Here is a 17,601-nt window from a genome sequence, read left to right on the forward strand (position 1 = left end):
ATTTGCAGACTACTGCCTATCAAACACCATCTGAGAATTACAGAACTACATCTGTGTTCTTTACCAATCTTGAATTTATACTGTATTATAATATAGTCATGACACAAAGTGATGTCACACATAAAAAGGCAAACTGTATGTAATTTTAAAAACTAACTTTAAAATATGACTCTATTATCTGTGATTAAAAAATCACATAAATATGTAAAATATAAAAATACATCCTAACATACTTTTACATAAGAACTAAAGTTTACCGCTTTTAACATAAAAATTCTGAAATGGAACTAATAAAAAACAATTTTCATATGTACCACAGAGCAATAAGTTTAAATCAGACTATTTTGAGTTGTGTAGCCCTTTATTAGCAACTAAAATAGAAGGTATCTGTTGTACAATATGGGTAGTAATTGACTATAACTGGAGAATTTTATATTCTAATACAGATCATTTATAAATGCAACTTCTTTATTAAAAAGCTTCCACCCTTTTTGTTTGTTTGTGTACAATTTGCAAAACTATTCTGAAAGCAGAGTATATGTGCACAAGTCTGCAAAGAGTGCAAATTAGGATATGGTAAATGCTTCACAAGTTACTTTCAAAAAACTGACTGCCACAACTGTGCCTTTACATTGCCTGTTTTTTTTTTTTTGATCAAAATATTTTGATGCCAGCGTTCCTTCCACTGCTCTAAACTATAAAGCATTTTTTTTAATGAGTTGAAATTAAGGAAGGACTACACCTACTAGAAAAGAAGAGAAGAAAGTTCTATTAGTTTGAGGTTTCAGAATCCCCCCAAACCAGGACCAGTATCTTGGTAAGGGTTAGGCTGGGACCCTGGACAGAGTATGAGTATGTGCAGATGGCATTCCTGAGGATTCAGAGCTTCAGTGAACCGTGAGTGCTCCAGCTGCATAACTCACTGAACTGTCTTGCCAGTTTCTACACTGGCTGGACTGGGCATAATTCAAAAAGGAAAAGCTCATATTCATTCCATTCTTCTGCAGCTCTGTGATAGCCTAGGAAAAGAAAAAAACTGGTTATGACAGACATCACATAAAAAAGTGAGCACTCTCTGAACGCACCCGTAGCTTAACTTTGTTCACTTCACAAACGAAGCCTAGATCCCTCCCACTCTACGTTTCTTGGATTTCTCATCATCTCACATTAAATAGGAAAAAGAAAGGATTCTTTATTTTATTCTCTCAAAGAACATATCCTAATCTAGCTTCTTGATAAACATCAGTCATCTTCCACTTTATCCCTCCCTGTATTTAATAAAGCCACTTAAAAAATAAAAAAATTTTAAAGCACAGTATTTTTCTTTCTATTCGCTAAACCAAATCTTGCCCACTTTCGTCTTGAAATGTTGGGAGTCTTTTCTTTGTCTGACATTGATTAAATTTTAAACGTATATAAGTTCAGTACCAAATCTAAGAGGTATAATTTAATCTAACTGTAAATTGGTTCATCATTTTTAACTAAAATTTTACTTAGTGAAGTTTTATTTGATTCAATTCAAACTTTAGTAAATTAGTATAGATTAGTCTTGTTTAAATTTCAAAGATCAATTTAAGCCTTTAACAGGCTCTTACAGTCAATACTGCTTAAGAGGAGACCTTTCCTAAAAATCCACAGTGTACTATCTTTCAAATTACAGTACAGTAATGCTAGACTTTCAGGTTTCTACCCTAGACTATTCTAGACTACATTACCAATTCCATGATTTCTCTACCTCTCCGAACAATGAGCCCATTATTCCTTCCTCTTCCTATTCCTGAGTACACACTTTCTTCTTTTTGAGTCTCACATTTTCTTCCAATTTCAGTTTTATTAGGGAAATTAATGTTATTATCTCTTTAGAAAGTCCAGTTAATCAAAAACTTCTGCCTCTTTACCAGTCTTTAAATGAAATACTATTGTCTTTGTTATAAGAAGAAAAACATACCATTTGCCTTGCTTTATTAAATTATCAATATCTAAAACTCCAGCACAGAATCTTCCACTTATTTTTCATGGAGTCAAGAACACTAAGGAAAACCCCAAAATTAGTAAGACCATGTTTACTTTGGTTTATATTTGTAAAGAGCATACTGGAACTGGCTAAGAGTCAAGAGGAAAAAATGGGTTTCAACTCTAAAAAACTCTCTTTATTTGAAAGAAAGTCTTGGCCAGTCATACAGTGATAAATAACCTTAAAAACCAAAACAATAAAATTTAAATTATCTTAAAGGTACTAGAAAGAAAATTTATTACATATACCTAAAACTACAGCTAATAAGCTATCACAGATGGTATCAATTAAGATATTCCAAAACATAATAAGATTAAATTTTTTTAAAAAAAAAAGGCTTCCTAAGGATACTCACATTTAATAACACCCCAATGGGATGTCTTCCACATATAGTATTATGGTATTTCTTCAAGTAATTGCTAAAAGATACAGGATCTAATTGTTCTATAATACTCATACCCTAAAAAAAAAAAAAAAAAAAGAAAGAATGAAAGAAAAAGAAAATAGGACAACTTATTATTTCCTAATTAAATTTAATTACATTTAAAACAGCTACTTAAAGCTAATGAACATAATTTTTCAATAAAGAAAACACATTACTTAGTGAAGTTGATACTTCACTCATTTATCCAAGGTAATCTCATTACAGTGAACTCTCAACAATACACACATTTTATTAACAAAAACATTTAATCCCCAGTTTAGTTTTCTCTAACCTCCTGGGATGTTTCTACACCACGTTTCCCAGTTGCCACTCAGCTCACAAATCCTCAAACATTTCAGGATTTTATATTTTTCATATGTGTGTGTACACACAAGATTTATACAAGTAAACCTGTTGCAAAAATTTTCATACAAAATCTAAAATTAGATTTGATATATGGTTATTTTTCTCATGTCTGTTATATAACTCATACCACTGACATAATCAAGAGCTGATTATAATTTTACTACTTCCATTACATATACATAAATATCAACAGTGTATAAGGCATTTTAATTATCAGTGATTATTTAGGTATGTGATAAATGATACCACAAACTAAGAAAATAGTTAATATATTTTTAATCAATTTAAAGCTCATAACAGACTGATAAAAGCTTAAGCAAAATAGGTCTTTACAAACAAGCTGAAAAAATAAAAGTTCTCTCTCTCTTAAACTAGAATGTTTTGTTTTCAAAATTTTAACTGAGAATCAAAATTTTTTAGACTACTATTGAAATGACCTCTGATTTGGACATTTGTTTACACTTAATTCTGTATTCTGCAAGTGTCTTCAAATGTGTTCATAATACTTCAATATAGAGCAACTTTAACTCATCTGAATCAAGCAAATAAACCAATGATTCTAAACTCATTCATTCACTAACTACCTCACCTTATTTTCTTACCCAGCTAAAATACTTTATACTTATGTTCAATAAACTGGATTAATATCCTCTGGGAGAAATGTAAATTGTGGTTAATTAATGAATCAAGTGACATAATTGTGTCTTTTTTTAACATAATTTGTGTGTTTTTAAATTGTATTTCAACATATTTTAACAAGCACAATGTAAAAGTATCTACAGTAATCAGATGAACACTCATCTGGAAAATGATAGCAGTTAGCAAGTGACATAGTACAAATATTGCAGTGGCAACATTTAAATCAAAATTTAATTTTATAAAGAATCTTTCATCAGAATATCCAAGTTTTTCATAAACATTATCATATTTTTCTATAAATATATCTGAAAGATAAGCCTATGTGTGTGTAGTCAACTTCCAACTTCTTGCACATCAATTAGCCACTCAAATTTATCCACAACCAGTGTTTAATGCTAAGTTGGTTTTCTCCTTCAACTAGGTGACTTCCAGGTCAACATTCTCCTAGAGAGAAATATGAACTAATTTAAAAGTTAAACCTAAGACAAACAATTAGTATTATGATTTTGGTACACAGAAAATCACTCAATATGTTTCTAAAGCAAATAATAATACCAAGATGTAATTATAAATCTATTCCATAAATATGAATAATCAAGGTCTAACTCCCTAAAGATGAAGAAACTATACATTAAAAAGGTTAAAAGCATGTCTTTAAATTTCTAATCCTAGGCTCCTTCTCATTTACTTACTCTACATCATACAGAATAACAACAGAAATATCAATAAATCTTTAATACTTGCACATAGCTACAAAGGGTATACATCTTATAAAAGAATTTTCAAAACTCCTGGATGAAGTCTAGGACAGCTTACCCTAAATCAAATTCTACTTTGTAATAAATTATGTAACATTAAAGGTACAATGTGTACCTTAATATTAAAATCTCAAAGCACTCTGAATAAATGTATCACATATATATATAAACATGAATAACTCAAAGAGAAAACTAATTATCACATTTGTAGAAGACAAAGAATTCAAAGCAAGTGGCCAAGAAATTTCACACAGAAAATATAAAATTATAAATATAAAGAAGACATTACTAAATAAAGTGTTCAAAATGAAGATACAATAGTTAAATTACAATCCAGAAAGCAAAAAATTGAGGTAATGGAAGTTAAGAGATTAAATTTAAAATTTTAATTCCCTGAAGTGCACTGTGTACCTACCAGGGCAAGAATCAATTTTATTATACTCAATTCTCTGACAAATACAACACTTAAGAGGTATGCCTTTTTACAAATAAGGGATAGAAAAATTAAGGCATTTCTCATGAGTGAACCTCTCCAGCTAGAAAATTCATAAAGTATGCAAAAACAATAAAAATGATTAGTAAAACTGCAAAATGGAACACCCATTAATTAACACAGAACAGTGACAAATAAACTTTTATATATATTTATGTTTTGATTCTAACAATTCTGAAACTACTATTACCAAAATTCAAAGAAGATAAAAAATGCCAGTTTGATGCTACTGCCCAAATTCCAAAAAGATGAAAAACAAAAGTATTTCCCAAATATGCCTAAAGAACTCTTCTATTTCTTAAAATACTGGAAGAGATGATCAGTAAATCTAATGTCCAGGTGACAGAAAGCTTGGTAGGGCCTGGTATATTGAGAATTTGAACTTAATCTAATAGGAAGCAGTGAAGTGGGTCACTACCCATTCAGTTCTAAGATACAAGAAGACATTATAAACACCAATTGCCTACCCATCACAATGACCATATGAGTTTCTGAGGAATTTAGCAGCTTTGGCAAGAAATCCTCAGATTGAAAGCTAACTTCCTACCTCTAAGGGAAGAAGAGCAAAGGGAATCTATCATTGTGCTGACTCTCCAAGTAATAACTGAACGTTTGTAATGTCAAACCCTACCTGGTCATCCTAAACTGAACAGGCAGTTCACCTAGCAGAGCTGCAAATTCAGAACTCTAATAAGATAACAAAGGTCTTCTCTTTTTAAGTCTACCTATATATAATAAATTACATACATTTTATTTAATTTTAAATACTATTACCTAGAAATAATCTCCCTCTAAAGAAACAAACACCAAAAAGAGTAGCAAAACATTTTTAGAAGTCTTTGAGAAATAAGAACTGAACCATATCTTTCCATTATTAACACATAACTAAAACTATATTATCACATCATTAAGACTGTGGCCTTATTTTTTTAAATAAGGATACACATTTATGTTGGAGAGATGGGTACACATTTAGGAAGATGAGGTAGGAAAAGGAAATATTCTAGTTTCTTTAAGAGGTACCAAGATAAAACCTTATAATGAAAGAAGTTTTATGGGGGAAAAAAACCACTCTAAACACAGCAGTGCTAAGAACAAATGTACTAATAAATAGCTACCTTAAGGAAGACATTGTAAAACTAGTAGCAACTACTGAAGAAACAACCAGGCTAAGTTCAAGGGAAAGTGTGAGGAGACAAATATGAACAATTTCACTTTCAAAAGACTCACAGGAAGAAAAGAAGTTAAAGTTCAAAGTAAATAAAGTGACTATTATAAATCTGGAAGAAAAAGAAGTTTAAAAGATGACTACAATGACATTTCAGATTCTCTCTGCCAAATCATAAATGCCAGTAGCCATAAGGAAACACTGGTCGACATCAAAAGCAGTATGGAAAAATAACCTGCAATTAAATATATATAAAACATGTATAAATGTGGCTGCTGTTTCAAGTATGTAATCTAAAAGGTTCACAGAATCAACATCTTAAAATGTGCTCTGCTTTGGTCACTATACAAACTGAAATTGCAACATACTAATTACCAAAACACATGGCCAGTAGTCAGTAACATTGTAAGGCTTTCAGAATCTACATCTCTTACAACTAGTTACTTTTTTTCTCCGAACTACAACATTTGAAAGATTCAGCTTGTTTTCCTATATATTTTTCTTTCCTTATGTGTTTTCTTCACATAATTAATTTCCAAGATATCCAAATGCTAGACATAAAACAACTCCCATCAAAAATCAGCAATTTTGATTTTGGAGCCTAAAAACTTTATTTTCTAACATTTTATTAACTACGTTTTAAAAGACTCTTCTGATAACAAAAAAGGCACCAAAACTTAACATAACTTTCCCCAAAAATCTAAAATTTTATAATTTTATACTTAAAAATAATCTTTTCACTCTATCAAACTTTCCAAAGGTATAATTACAATTCAGAATTGCTAACATTTTTGCAATACTCGTATAGAAGTATCCTACTATATTCTAAGATTGATAAACAGAAATTATGATATTAATTCTTAAACCATTTACAACATAAAACGATACTCATAAAAAGGAATATACAGTAGGATATTCACCATTTGGTCACATAAATCAATTAAGAAAACACACTGCGTAAGAGCTGGCATAATAGTGAGTGTATAGATATACTTACATGTATAAAATCATATATACATAAGTGTATGTATAGAGCTAACTATTCTTGTTATTTTAATCCATTTATTCTAACTCCCAGAATGGATTTATAACTTGAATTAACAGCATGCTCATTAAAAAAAAAAAACACTTAAGAGTCCTTTTAAAATTATATAGACATATATTACAGAAGTGTTTCAATAAATGGACCACAAAAATCAAGTTCAAGTCAAATGTTATATCAACTATTAAACTCAAGCATATTAAAATGAAGCAAATATTCAATATTTATTCCGAAATTATATTCCAGGCTATTTAAATAAAAATTTTAAAGCTAACCTCCGATAATCTTGGACATGTAAAGTAAGGTAGATTTGGAATTCAACCTAAAGCTTATTGGTTCTCCTGAACAAAAATTTCTAAAAGTTTCAAAGCCTAAGAAGTGAGCAGAAGAGGCAAAAAATTTCAGAAGTTACAAGAATCATGCCAATGGGTAAATGTGACTCCTCTTGCTCTTCCTCAAAGTAACCAGGGTCTAGTTATCCAACCGATCATACACATCAAGAAAGACAAACAAAGCTAGTCCTTTTAATATAACCTAAAAATCAACAAAGTTAAAAGGCAGGCTAAAAGAAATGTTAAATATAGATGTTTGTAATATACAACATACACAGAGAACAATAGTATTACTTAAATATGTCCTCTATTCTAGAAAATTCCAAATGATGCTATTATATTCAGTAACTTCAGAATACCAGGTAAACCAATGTTTTGAGGACATTTCTCTTGTGCTAAAAGCATCAATTCATTGATTGATGAATTCTTACATTTGCAAATTTAAATGCTGCCTGATTAAAGTCCACAGATTATTTACATAGCTGAGTAGGAAACAAAGGGAAAGAAAATGAATAGGAAATTCTGTTCTATTTCAACAGATCAGAGTCCATAATAGGCTAGCTCCAACTCACCTTCAAAGATGGTTTTGGAATACAGTTGTTTGGACTCTCTCCATATTATTAAAAGGGGATCCCCAGGGGCAGGTATGGGCAAGTCTATTTTGAGAGAGTTCCACAAGTGATTTCAGTTGTAAAGACGGGGTTGGGAATTACTGCAGTAGACAATCCCATCTCTGCCTTGGCTTTGATTAACAACTACCTGTTGAGAACTCCCAAACTTACTCCAGATCTCTTCTCTGAGCTCCAAACCAATACAGTTAATCCATTAGCAAAGCCCTGTTGAATACAAGAACTCAAATCTATGAACTTCTTTCCATCTTCACTAATACCACCCTGGTTCAAATTACTAGCATCTCTCCCCCAAACTCCTGCCAATGCCCACTGTTACTACTCCTGATCCTTTTGCAGAATCCATTCTCTATACAACCAGCAAAGCAACCTTTAAAATAATTATTTTATTATTCCATCATTTCACTTCCCACTGTATTCACATAAATTTCCTATCCTGGAAGTTAAAGCCCTACATTTCCTGATCCCCTGCCCACCTCTCCTACCTGAGCTGTATCATTCTTATCCCTATAACCCTGACCTTTTTCCCTTTCTTCTAACACACTAGCCTCTTCCCATCATAAGGCTGTCACAATGGCAGTTTTGTCTAGAATGTTCTTCCCTTTGATCTACTGAGTTTGTTCCTTCTTATCATTTATAACTGAATTTAATGTTCCTCCTCAGGAAGTCTTTTTCCAAGCATTCAATCTAAAGCAGCTTAGAATTATATGCTTTTTCAAAACCCTGTTAATATTTTCTGCATAGCACACATCACTTTTGAAAACTGACTTATATAGTATATCCTTAACTCTTTAAAAAAAAAAAAAAATATGCGTCTCCTCCAGATAGAATAAAATTTCTGTGAGATCAAGTGAGCTTATTTATTGCCTTATTTTCACCAGTGCCTAGAACTTTAAATGCACTCAAAAATATTTGGTGAAAAGAAAATCCAAATGCCTACTTGCCTGATATCTCCACTTGGATGCCTTGCTATTTGTTATAGCAAATATAACATATCCCTAATATTTGAATTTATGATCACCCTACCTTGTAAAAAAAAAAAACTAGTCCTATCACCTTGTGATTCTGACCTAAGTGAATAGAATGAAGATATAACCAGCAGCATCAGCCAGAAAATTAGGAAACATCTTTTTTTTTAATTTTTAAAAGATTTTTTTATAAATTACATCCCATATACAATTATTACAAAATACTAACTCTATTCCCCATGTTGTACAATACATCCTTATAGGCCTATCTTACACCCTATAGTTTATACCTCCCACTCCCCAACCTATGTCGCCCCTCACCCCCTCCCCACTGGTAACCACTGGTTTGTTCCCTGTATCTGTGAGTCTGCCTCTTTTTTGTTGTATTCACTAATTTGCTGTATTTTCTGGAAGGAATTACCCTTGCCACTTCCTTCTCCTCCGAGTTTTATCATCAGTCTGTCTCTAAAATATACTGGACACATCCACTCTGTCCCTCTCTCCCCCATCATCAACCCAACCAAATTACCATGTCTCACTTGGATAATCAAACTAGTCTACTCATTTCTCCTCTAGCCTACGTCCAACCCGTTTGCTGCAGTACAGCTATATGATCTATTCACATACAGTCTTCTTTTATCACTTTCCTATTTGATATCCTTTAAACAGCCTGTTCTAGATTCTCTAGCGTAATTTCTCACTCTCTCTCATCCACTTAGCCATTGATTTGACAGATACACATACCGAGTACCAGAAACAGGGTGATACAAAATAAAGATCTTGATCTCATGAAGCTTACAATCTAATGGCGGAGGTTTTTACCAACAAATCAACAAATATTAAGTCACACAGTAATAAGTACTAAGAAGAAAAATAGAACAGGGTAAGATTTTACACTGTGTGACGGAACAACAAAAGGTCTTACAATGGTAGATTCCCAGATCGCTCAGTAGTAAGGAATCTGTCTGCCAACGTAGGTTCGATCCCTGGGCCGGGAAGATCTTCCCTGGAACGGAAGATCCCCTTGAGGAGGAAATGGCAACCCACTCCTGTATTCTTGCCTGGAAAAATCCCATGGACAGAGAAACCTAGCAGGCTACAGTCCATAGGGTTGCAAAGAGTCAGACCTGATTGAGCGCATCATGGAAAGGTCTGAGAATAACGGTTCACCACAGGGGCTTAGCGGAGACCTGTGGGCGTCTTTCTAGATGCTCCAATGCTCCATCATGTCCAACTCTTCGCAGTCCGATAGCCGGCCAGGCTCCTCTGTCCATGGAATTCCCCAGGCAAGAATACTGGAGTGGGTTGCCATTTCCTATTTTAGGATATCTTCCCGACCCAGGGCATATTTCTGGGTTGTGCCAATAACCAGAAGATACTGCTGGGGGATTTAGTGGGTGGCAACCAGAGATGCTGACTGTCCTGCAATACAGGACAGTTCCACACACAAGGAACTGTTCTTATCCCTTAACACTTTCATATGTCCATATATGAGAAAAAACCTGTTTATAATTATCCATACTCTTAACACCATTTTACACACAAACACAAAGATGTTTTGCATGATTTTAATACACCATAGATTTCCCAAAAATAAACTATCATATAAACTGAGGGAAAACTATACTTTGTTAAATTTACAGTTTTCCTAAGAATTATTCACCATTTTAGAATTGATGAATTATTCATTCACCCATGTAACTTGGTAATGTAAGTCACAAATATAAACATCTTTAAATAGATGTTTGTGTGTAGCTGTTGAATTAATGATACTCTGTAAGTATCTAACTACTCCACTGTCTCCTCGAATACAGTTGGTACCTGGGCATGTACATTATCAAACATATATTAATTTACTATAAATTACTTTTCCTTTTATTTCTTCCTCAGATTACAATTAGGGTATTTGTTTAATTTAATTATGTACACAGAAATTATATTATATTAATTATATTATAATTATATTAATTATGTTATATTATATTAATTATATTCACCAACTCAATCATTTGAAAACTATTTGCTGGGCCCCTACCTACGTTTCAACAGCTAGTCTAAGCACTTTGGATACATTCGTAAAGAAAACATATATCCTTACATAATAAATAAGTGAAACATTTAGTTTCTTAGAGGAAAAGTAAGGTGGACTATGGATGCTGAAAGGGTGGAGTGTAAGATGTGCCAGTAGGCCTCACTGGGAGGATGAAAACCAAGCAGTCATAAAGTAAGTGAGACAGTCCAGTGCAAAGGGCACAAGCTCTAAGCTGGGGCACGTGTATGGCATCACTGGGGAACAGTAAGGAGACCGGTGTGTCCAAAATGCCTCCTAAACACCTTACATATCTATATTGTAATGGCTTCTTTCTAAGTCTACTAGATGATGAGACTGTAGGATCAATTAAATTAGAGATCATGCTTTCTCTTCTTAGTATCTTCAATACTTCATATAGTATTAGAATACAGTAGACACTCAATAACCATTTGCTTTATGAAGAAAATAAATGACATAGAACCGGAAAAGTTTTCCGAGGCAACTGAGAACTAAACCTCAGAACAGCAAGATTAGAATAGTAGCCAGAAAAGAATTAATTGACCGACATGACAATATAATAAGGCCAAAAAAGAAAGTCAGTGAATTAAAATTCAAACAAAATTTCAAAGGCAAAAGTATTAGGCCATAATCGGATTTAAAGTAACATGATAAATTTAAATATGATAAAATCTCCTGAGTAACTGCATTTATTCCATTTGGCTTTTAATAAAATACTACTACTCAATATAATCTACTTATAGCTTCAGATCCAAAATCCTTACTAAAATGTTTTTCTATTTTAGACCAAATATTCTTATATTAAAACATACCCATAAAGCTTATCACAAACTGGCCAAATTGATTTTAAGATTACAGAGTGAAAGGCTGATAAGCGTTTAAAGATAATTTAGAGACTAAGTCTCTCCAAGTCTCTCATCTTAGAGAGACAAATTGAGGACTATAAAACTGAAACAATCTGTTGAAGATCAGAAAAAATTAGTGATATATTTGCTAGATTTAATATTCCATTATGAGTCAATACCAAAATGATCTGCATGTCTCTAAAATATCAAATATTATCTAAAATATTAAATACTAAATATTAAATATTAAAGCAAGTACTCTGACCACCCTACCTCAAGGAAAACTTGAGGTTTTGACTCAAGACCTGCAGGATATATTGACTGCAGGTTTTGACTCAAGATCTGCAGGATATTTTGACTGCAGATTTTGACAATATCTGCAGTTTTGACTGCAGGATCAATATCTACTGTATTCCTGGGCTAGTAAAGAATACAACAATGTTTTAAAATTCTAATTTAAAATGAATCCAAATTCCATTTAAGAAAAACCCAAATGGCCAAAAAATAGAATTAAGTAATAAAATAAACTTAGAATTTACTATGGTTGCTTCTGCTTAACAGTAAGTAATGGCATTAGTATCCTATTGTCCCTAAATCCAAGACATTCCCCAAACAGTATCTAAAATCTGTATCTATTCAAAGTATAATTAATTAATCAAATAAAATTAAGATGAAGGAAATCTCTACTAATAGAACAGGGATTATTTTATAATCAATATCACATGATTACAATATATATTTTGCACATTTAAAGATAGGGAAAGAATTATCAGCCCATTGTATACCTTAACATAATAAGTCTTGAGTCACTAATCTGAAATTAAAGAAAAAAATCTTAGAGCAGTAAAACCCCACACCTGAAGGACTTACCATTTTATCTAGATGTTCAATGGATCTATAAATCTCCCCCTGGGATTCATCATAGTAACTGTAACGGAACCTTTGACCTTGAAACAAATATCATGTACAAAATAAAATAGGGAAAAATTAGAAGCTAAAAAGAAAGCAAGCGCTTACCAAATAATTTCAGTTCTCATGGAAGGCAAAGCACAGCTTAAGCCTCTGAGAGAATGATTCCCAAGAGCCCTTGTATGTAAAAATAAAAGGCATTTTTGGGAAGGTAATAAAGAAATGATATATCATCAGTGTTTTACAAGGTTAAAAACTATTTCAAACTGTAAAACCTTAAAGTCACAAGCAATACAAAAGACTAAGGAAAAACAGTTTAAAAGTTAGAAGCATTGTTAAAACATATTATATCGGTCTATAATGGAAAGTAAACCCAAAGAACATGATTCAAGAAGATTTGGCTTAAGGAAACTATCTCAGTATAACAAACCAACGATAGCTTGGCTTTTGTTGTACAAATGCAAAGATTTAATCTCTACTACAGAAAATAAAAAAAAGTAAGTCAGGGATATATGTGGCTTGTATAATTTTTATGATCTAAATTTTAAAATTTATGTCATTGTTGCAAATGTTAGAAAACAATTAATACAAGTGCCTTTAAGTAGGATACACAAAAGTATAAATTTAACAAGTAGTTCTACTCTGACAATAAAGTCTCAGTAAGGGTTCAAGCACAGAACAATCAATGTTTAGTTATTCTCCAAAGAACAGAGAGGGTAAATGGAAGAAGTTTAAAAAGGGAGATGCAAAAGCCTCAGGAAGTGAATTTTGCTTCCTACTATGTTCATATAAAAGCCAAAAGTTAAACATATTCATAATTAATTACAGATTATTCTTCAACTGATTATGTTGTATTTCAGATATATCAAAACTTGTTTTTCAGCAATGCCTTTATTTTCAAGAATTCATTATTTTTATATTCCTTATTTTCAAAGATGCACCAAAGTGCAATTCTGAAGGCATTAGAGTACACTAATCATGTACACACATACCATGCGTCTTTGTGCTGAAATTTTACAGCAAAGTTCACATAGCTAATTATTATCCTCGCATCTGAGAAGATGGGTTTCCTTGACTAGATAATTATGATTTTTAAGTTTTCTATTTATCTCACTAAAAAATATCATCTTACAGATCACGAGCTATGTAAAATTATAAAACCCTTTGGATGTCCTTTTTGAAACTACACATTACAGTTTTTAACATTTCATTAACTTGTTGATGCTAATCATCTCTGATAGTCACTTTCTACAATATACCATATTTCCTTAGCTTTCACATATTAACTTTTCACATACATTAACATGTACAACCACTCCATGTGGCAATTCTTATTTCCCCCCACCTCCCCACCAAGCACCATTATTAAATCAATACTGCATCTTACAATTCATGATATCCTAGAATCAAGCAATAGGGTTCTGAGACAATTACCTGCATTCTGAATATTAACAACCTTTTCTGGTAAACACTGGAGATTACTGTATGTTGCTATAACTATCAGATCTATTACAGTTCTTGAACTAAAAAAATTCTTAAACAGTGACAACTCTATCACTCAGTATCTCTATATTAAACAATTCATCAGACATTTCCTTCAAAACTTAAGAGTTAGGTACAGCTTTGTTTTCCTTTAAAGAATATATGTACTTACTCCTACCTAACACACGTTACATAATTTACTCTATTTTTCCTATTTGCCAGGCTGCTCTCAGAAGGTTCAAAGCCAAATCTAAAGTCTATCATAATAACTTAGTGATTCAATTCCCTGGTACTAAATTTCTACTTTTATTGCAAAGTTCTTTTGATAAAGCTGCCTCACATCGTCTGTGAAATGAATAAACAATCAAATAAACAATCCTGGACAAGAAAATTCTAACTCACTGTCACTGTAATTAGAGTAATATTCTTGGATGAAATCAAGATGAATATTCTTTGAACCTGAGCTGCTTCAGGTTTTTACTAATACATTCTCTTTTTCTTACTTCTGACAATAACTGTTAGTTTTAGTTGTCAATAATCCCTGTTACTGGGACATAATTGTCTTATCTCAAGATGGCCACTCTCAAGTGCAGAGAAAAACGTGTGTAACTTTGTGACATTTGCTATTCAGAAGTCTTTTCTACTTATTTTCAATTTTAGAGCTCCTGTTTCAAATTGCTGAAGTTGGTTAAACCTGCCCTAATCATACGTCAAAAGTGTAACTATATTTTAAAATGCTATCTTATTCATATGGACCATTTTCAATGTAACTTTCACTTAAAAACTACTTCTGAAGACAGAAGTACACCCAATGTTTAAAATAAGTTAAAATACTAAATCAACATGTGATTTAGTAAGAATGACAAAATACAAAGAAAATCAATGAGCAAATGTTTTAATATTTTGTTATCTACTTTTTGCTATGTTTCAGTAGCCATCTCAAATTTAGGAGCTGAAGAACTGAGTAGAAATATTTGATACGCACTGAAGAATTTGTTAAGAAGCTAAATTCACACGTCTATAGCTACTACATTGAAAAAAGCATCTTACTTGTAACAGCTCAAACTGTCTCATGATAACTTAATTATATAAACATTTCAAAATTACTTCAGTAATTCATTCTGGTCAATATATTTGGAGAAACCATCAAATTTAAAGTAAACAGTTGCCATTATCCTAACCTAAATGCATTAATATGTACATACGTATGTATGCATATACATGTGAAAGCACATGGGTACACACACATAACAAGTTTACTTAAACACCATTTGGAATTTGAATTGAAAAGATTTTTTTGCTTCTAATTATTAAAAATAAAGTTTGTCAAGATTTTATTTACTAAGAAATAAAAGAAACGACACTAATACAATACATTGCTCATTAATGCACCTTCAAATATTGTTCATTTAAAATATATTATGATTTCATGTATCTTATCAGTTTTGCTTTACAGTATTTCTAACATTCAGTAAAGCTTATGCATCTAAAGTGAACAAATACGGTTGCCTATGTGCCTGGAGAACTGGACGTGTGAACTTTTATATAAGTATGAATTAAGCATATCACATAGTAAGAGAAAATTACTTACCTGAAACTTATCCTTTCAGAAGGTACACTGGGAAAATGGATTCTTTGAGCCCCTGTTTCAACTCCAAGTATGAGCTTTCTAGCTTTAAGAGCCATTGACACTGCCCCTAGGGGCAGCACAAGCTTTGGAACTCCCCTAGTGAGTATGTCAGTAGTTTCTTCAGGTGCCTTCCCTCAGTTCTTTTCAAATTCAAAAGATGAGAGGAAAAATAACCCAAGAAAAAAATCCTGTAAAGCAGAAACCTTACTCTTTGAGGGAAGGAGGGTAGCTCATTTGTGAATCCATTCCAGAGCACGCTTTCTGAGAAAAAGAAATACAGGTAAGTAATTTTCCCATCTCCAAAGGTGACTGGTGATTAATGAGTGGATTCACAGAGTGTGGAGAATAAGCTCCAGGGATGTCTGTTTAACACACAACAATCAACTAATGAGGACAAACATAACAATGAATGGTACAAGAACCAACACTACTTTTGAAATACCTCAAAACAGAAAGTAAAAAAAAATATTAACCATCTCAACATTAAGCTATATACTAGATTGCAGAAATAAACAATGAGCTTGGAAAGTTGTTCTATAAAGCCCCCAAAAGATCAGTGAGTAAGACAGACTTCCAGATGTATGTCCAGGAAAAACTGTACTATTATACATTTACTTAATCACCTTATATGTTTAAATATTTGAGTTCAACCTCACAACACCTGTGAGATAAGACTATTAGACCATTCTACACTAAGGACCTAAACTAGGGACATTTAACTGAAATCACTACCAAAGACAAAATGTTTCATAAAGAAAATATTATCTAAGTAGCATCAAATAAGGTATTTATTTTTATAAGCAAAATACTATAGTCCTTTCATTCTGAAGTCTTAGTTATAATGTAAAAGTATTGGCTTTATCTCAAACTTGCAAAAGATCAAAACCCTAAAAATGTGAAATCACTATGTACCAATATTTGTGAAGACAAATATAATATCTTGAAAAAGATATATTTCAGGAATTAGCTAACTTAAATCAACTTAAATATTTAGAAAATAGTAATACCCAAGAGACTAACAACAGAAAGGGAGAAGAATATGAATAATCATATACTAATACATATCAAATTAGAAATGCCAATTTTAATAAGTGACATCTATTTATTAAAAATTATGTAAATATACAAATGCAAGTTTACAGATAAAAATCCAAACCTGCTGAAGTGACTGTAGTATAAACCTTATTCATCTTTTAACAAAATAATTTCTCATGAACTTTTACCAAATAAATTTATTGAAACTGATTTGAAATTAAAACTATCATTTAAAAGGAAAATTATTTAATAAACAGAAGTGTGAATCCACTTTACAGAATCAACTTCTGTTAAATCCAGTTTCATTTAGAAACTTCTCGGAAGTTAACTGAAAGTTATGTTAATGAAAGCTGTCAATAATCTACATTTGAAAGTATAAAGTTCGGGATGATCGGGAAAAAGCAAGTATTAACAGAATATATGGAAAAGAGAAAAAATAAAACTCAGGAAAACAGAATACAAATTCTACTAACTAGAAAAACTAAAAAGTCCTGACCACAGACAAAATTCTCCATAATGGAGCCATCCAACAGGATGCGGACTTGGTGAGTAAGTGCACAACGTGTGGGGACAGCATCATTTAACCGTGGTGAAAGTCAGATACGAGCAGCAAGTGTCCTTTCGCTTCTGTTACTCTTCCTGATATTCAAATGTTATCAGAGAAACACCATTTGGGGCTCCCAAAAAGCAGGGAGATTCAAATGAGGGGACAGAAAGACAGGGCACAATAGAATCTAGGTTCCAAACTGTCCCTTTGCTTGTCTCACCCAGAAAGAAAAATTCAGAGTATTTTAATCTATTTTTTTCTTTCTCCAAT

General features: G+C 32.1%; 1 protein-coding gene across 2 annotated transcripts in view; it reads right to left on the reverse strand.

Moving 5' to 3' along the window:
* Positions 1–352: 352 nt before the first annotated feature.
* Positions 353–17,601, reverse strand: part of MEMO1 (mediator of cell motility 1) — a 110,850-nt gene continuing 93,601 nt past the window's right edge. The window contains exons 7-9 of one of the 2 annotated variants that reach the window (XM_052648314.1): positions 12,599–12,675; positions 2,370–2,474; positions 353–1,019 (exon numbers count right to left, since the gene is read on the reverse strand). In XM_052648314.1, coding sequence (XP_052504274.1) covers positions 888–1,019; positions 2,370–2,474; positions 12,599–12,675 — 314 coding nt within the window. In that variant the 3' untranslated portion in view covers positions 353–887. Of the gene's footprint in view, positions 1,020–2,369; positions 2,475–12,598; positions 12,676–15,724; positions 16,011–17,601 lie in introns of those variants that run through there. The other variant, XM_052648313.1, reaches the window with a different exon arrangement.

Source organism: Budorcas taxicolor, chromosome 11 (genome assembly GCF_023091745.1).
Source record: "Budorcas taxicolor isolate Tak-1 chromosome 11, Takin1.1, whole genome shotgun sequence".
Lineage (NCBI taxonomy): Eukaryota > Metazoa > Chordata > Mammalia > Artiodactyla > Bovidae > Budorcas > Budorcas taxicolor.